Source organism: Sinocyclocheilus rhinocerous, unplaced genomic scaffold (assembly GCF_001515625.1).
Source record: "Sinocyclocheilus rhinocerous isolate Xijiao unplaced genomic scaffold, SAMN03320098_v1.1 scaffold18941, whole genome shotgun sequence".
NCBI classification, from domain to species: domain Eukaryota; kingdom Metazoa; phylum Chordata; class Actinopteri; order Cypriniformes; family Cyprinidae; genus Sinocyclocheilus; species Sinocyclocheilus rhinocerous.
In genome coordinates, this window is record NW_015640805.1 from 1 (window position 1) to 5,072 (window position 5,072).

Sequence of the window (5,072 nt, forward strand, 5' to 3'; positions counted from 1 at the left end):
TACTGCAGAAAACTATTCACCTGCCCCACATTTCACAACTCAACACGGCTGCTTTTGTATATTTGATGTAAGTCTTATTTTATAATTTATTACCACAGAAAATATTTAACATATTGTGAAAGATAACTAGACATTATATTTGAATGTTAGGCTAAGGTTACCTTGACCTTGAAATCCATTATTAGTGAGAAAGAGAAAGATGTCCAGACTTCACTTCATCTATATCAGAACCAAACACACCTGCAGAATAAACAGAAACAGTTTTCTCAGAGATTAAACCAGGGCCAGACTGGGATGTAATTTCAGGCCGGGAAATCTCACACTCATCCAGGCCACACAGAAAAAGAGAGGCCAAAATTGTACCTTTGGGGTACAACAGCTTGACACTGTAACAGTACTCTTAAAAGGACATCTTTGTACCTTTTTAACCCCTAATAGGAACATATTAGTACCTTAGAGTAGTAATTTGTACCCTTAAGGTACTAATTTGTATGCCTACCTATTAGGGGTAAAAAATGAACAAATATGTCCTTTTAAGAGTACTGTTCCAGTGACAAGCTGTTGTACCCCAAAAGGTGCGATTTTGGCCCCTTTTTCTGAATATAGCCTATACATCCACAACAATTTCTGAAACCACAGACAACCCTATTATTTGTATGGCCATCACATAAAAAGGTCTAAATCCTTGGTCTGGGGCCGTGGAAAATAATAAAAGGTTCTTTCTTGCACTGCACTTTCACTTCCATTTCCCTCTTCTTCATTTTCCCCCACACACACACACACCCCCCGCCCACCCAATCCTGCATTTATTTGATCCAAAGTACAGCAAGACCAGTAAAATTGTGAAATATTTTTACTATTTAAAATAACTGCTTTCGATTGGATTATATTTTAAAATGTAATTTATTTCTGTGATCAAAAAGCTGAATTTTCAGCACCATTACTGCAGACTTCAGTGTCACATGATCCTTCAGAAATCATTCTAATATGCTGATTTGCTGCTCAAGAAACATATTTGTTGTTGTTATTATTATTATTATCAATATTTAAAACAGTTGAGTACATTTTTTCAGGATTCTTTGATGAATAGAAAGATCCAAAGATCAGCATTTATCTGAAATAAAAAGCTTTTGAAACATTATACATGCACTTCATTTCAAAAGCTTGGAGTCAGTATAATTTTTTTATTAGAAATTACTTTTATTTAGCAAGGATGCTTTAAATTGATTAAAAGTGATGATAAAGACATTTATAATGTTACAAAAGATTTCTATTTCAGATAAATGCTGTTCTTCTGAACTTTCTATTCAACAAAGAAACCTGAAAAAAAAGAATCGGTTTTCAACGTAATAATAATAATAAATGTTTTTTTTAGCAGCAAATCAGCATATTAGAATGATTTCTGAAGGATCATGTGACACTGAAGACTGGAGTAATGATGCTGAAAATTCAGCTTCGAAATCACAGGAATAAATTACAGTTTAAAATATATTCAAATAGAAATAAAAATATTTCACAATATTGCTATTTTTGCTGTATTTTGGATCAAATAAATGCAGGCGTGGTGAGCAGAAGAGACTTCTTTTAAAAACATTAAAAATCGTACTGATTGAAACCTTTTGACTGGTAGTGTATTAGAACACAATTTCTGAAGTGCCCAAATGTCAAAATTAGTACAATATACTTGTTGAAAAATTCTAATATTGAACACACTATTGAATTATTAGGCTGTTACTCATATTATTTTTGTGTTGCTGTCTGCTCTAGCTCCCTCCCTCCCTGTACAATAAATCCATGTGAATATCTGTCTCTGCTAAATTTTTTAATGTAACTTTACAATCGATACTGATGTCCTTTAGCAAAATAGCTACTATTCTGAATGATGATGATAATGGGGTTGCTACTGATAGCCTAACAGATACTAGCAGTTTAATACTCAACTAGGTTAATAAAGACAAAACTATCCAACGTATTTACAGATGAAACTGACCTGCACTTGACAAGGCATAAATATAAAATATTAATGATAATAATAACTTTTTTTTTAAAAAGAAAAGGAAAAAAACCCGGCAGCGGGCCAAATCAGCCGCCACGCCACCGGGAATTCTCCCGGTGCTCCCGATGGCCAGTCCGGGCCTGGGTTAAACTCATATAATACTGCTTGTAATGCTAGTGAACAGCTAGCTAACTGAGATCATTTAGTCTTGCCTGATGAGGTGTAATTTCACCAAGGAAAGAAAGAAAACCTGGAATCTGGAACTTCGCCAGTGCATTTGGATGCATGCGACACTGACGCTGACGCTGACGCTGACTGGCAATGTTAATATGAAAATAAACTTGAGGAAAAATGCAACATCATAAATATAAAATATTAATGATAATAATAACTTTTTTTTTTAAAAGAAAAGGAAAAAAAAACGGCAGCGGGCCAAATCAGCCGCCAGGCCACCGGGAATTCTCCCGGTGCTCCCGATGGCCAGTCCGGGCCTGGGTTAAACTCATATAATACTGCTTGTAATGCTAGTGAACAGCTAGCTAACTGAGATCATTTAGTCTTGCCTGATGAGGTGTAATTTCACCAAGGAAAGAAAGAAAACCTGGAATCTGGAACTTCGCCAGTGCATTTGGATGCATGCGACACTGACGCTGACGCTGACGCTGACTGGCAATGTTAATATGAAAATAAACTTGAGGAAAAATGCAACATTAGCCAGTGAACAAATGAACGGCGTCAACGTGAAACCGAAAATAGTTTTTATGCACAAACTGCACATTATCAGCAAAAACAGAACGATTTTGAAACTCATCTTCATAATGTTGAAGATTCCAGCAAAATCTGAGTTCGATGGATATTATTAATGCTCGCTTGATCTTTATCTCTCATAACATTTTAGCACATTTTTGCATTCATGGCTGTTGAACCCTGTAATCCACAGATGTCTGATCTGATTAAGTATCTCTATTGTTAAATTTGTTGTTTGGTTCAGTCTTAGTTTCTATGCTCCCCACAAACCATAATCAAACTCCGAAGACCAAATAAACCACCGACATAAGCTGCATCACTGAATCAACACATGGAAAGCTTTTTTTTTTTTTTTTAAAGAAATGAGTTCAATACAAAAATCTGAATGATTCACATTAACAAAACATCATTTTGGGTCTTTACAAGAACAGAGTTAAATGCAGACATGCAGCCTAGACTGAAAGGTGATATGTTGATGGGTCATAAACCCCTGATAGGCAACTTTTTACCTTTAGTCTAAATAAATCTTAACATTCACAATAAACATCAATTCTAAATGGTACAAATGTCAAGTAAAGCAACAGTAATACTGCAAAAGAGAATCATATTCATTCAATCAGAATTCATTTGTGTTCTCATACGTTGTCTGCTTTATAAATGTCCATTTGCTCTACATTGATCACTTGCTACTCTGTTTGCACAGAAATACATGTCTTATTCGTGTACTGTAACAGTCTTCAGATTGTTGTATTGAATTCATCTCTTGCTGAAATCTTTTCAGTGACAGATGCAGCTGATGTCAGTGGTTTTAGTTGGTCTGTGGAGTTTGATTGCGATTTGTGGAAAGCAGAGAGACACTGACTGAACCAAACAAGGATTTTATCAGCTGAACACAATGGAGATACTTGATCAGACCAAACATCTGTAGATCAGTATAAGTCAGGAAACCAGTGGGGCTCAACAGCCATGAATACAACAATGTTCTAAAACAATCTTAATGAGAGTCAAATATATACTGAAGAACAAACTAAAGGTCATGCATTCACGCATTTATTTTTGTGACTGCGCTGCTCAGTTCTTTTTTCGTCTTCTCATTTCACACTCAGCGTTTCATTCTGAAACTTCTCGGAAGGGTGTGTTTTTAATGATACATTTAAGTTGTGCTACTTTTTAAAAGATATATATTTTCATCTATAGTTTTTCTTTTTAATGACCTGGTGGTGTCTGTAGTATTTTCTGGATAAAAAGTGATTTAGTTGTAAAATAATAATGTTATTTATGTTACTAATGTTAGCCAGTGGGATATTGTGTAATAGATCTGCAAATATCAATGGTTGTATTCTGTATTCTCAGTTCTTGTTTGGTGCTCATGTGGAAGCTACATAAAGACACCGTGCTGAAATAGTTTTTAACACATTTTATATTAAATTTCATTAGTCATGCAACAAATTGAAAATGCAAAACTGTTCATGGATTGATTTAAACTTGGAAATATTGAGACTTAACAGACTACAGATTTTACAATCAAAAGTGAGCACAGATGAATGATGGTGTTGTGTTTGCAAACATGGTACATTTTTCCAGTGGTCAGAAATGAGGCCTACGAATTTGATTATATAAAAGGATGTTTATTTAATATTGTAAAAAAGGAATAAAAACAATATGAAATATACTGCATAATAATTTTCTTGCATAGCAACTCTTAAGAATTTTTACACTAGGCTATCACATTGAGAGAGATTACAGATGTTAGTGAAAGAGACATACAGAGCCATATATTTATTTAGCATTTTAATCTAATAGTGATTGCAATGGGTTTGCAAGGCACTATTCTTTGCAAAGGGAAAAAAAGTAACGTAAGAGCGGATGCTTTGTATGAATGTGAATGTGCGAAGTGCGAGGCTGCAAGTGTAATTCGCTTTGCCTAGTTATTTTAGCTGTACAATCACTCCGTTATGCTGCTTGTTATTACAAACTTGTATATTTCTAACCGTTTTAAAATTGTATTCATAAACAGACTGGTTTATTGCATCTTGGTAATCGGTTAGTTATTTACCTAAATCGGCGAATGAATCGGAAGTCTCGCACAGACAATAGCTTTTTTCCCTTCCAAACTTATATTTTTTCCACCGGATTGAAATGATATTTTCTTAAAGGGGTCATATGATGCTTTTTTAAAGATCATTATTTTGTGTATTTGGTGTAACAGAATATGTTGACATGCTTTAATGTTCAAAAAACACATTATTTTTCAAATACTGTACATTATTGTAGGTCCTCTATGCCCCGCCTCTCTCAAACGCTTCGTTTTCTACAAAGCCCCCTCCTT

The 5,072-nt window shown here is 34.6% G+C and overlaps 1 protein-coding gene across 1 annotated transcript in view; it reads right to left on the reverse strand.

Annotated features, from left to right (window-relative positions):
- Positions 1-181: 181 nt before the first annotated feature.
- Positions 182-5,072, reverse strand: part of LOC107753396 (SLAM family member 5-like) — a gene marked incomplete at its 5' end in the record, with an annotated part of 8,390 nt that continues 3,499 nt past the window's right edge. Inside the window, one exon of the mRNA XM_016569528.1 lies at positions 182-240. Within this exon, the coding sequence (XP_016425014.1) occupies positions 182-240 (59 nt within the window). The remainder of the gene's footprint in view (positions 241-5,072) is intronic.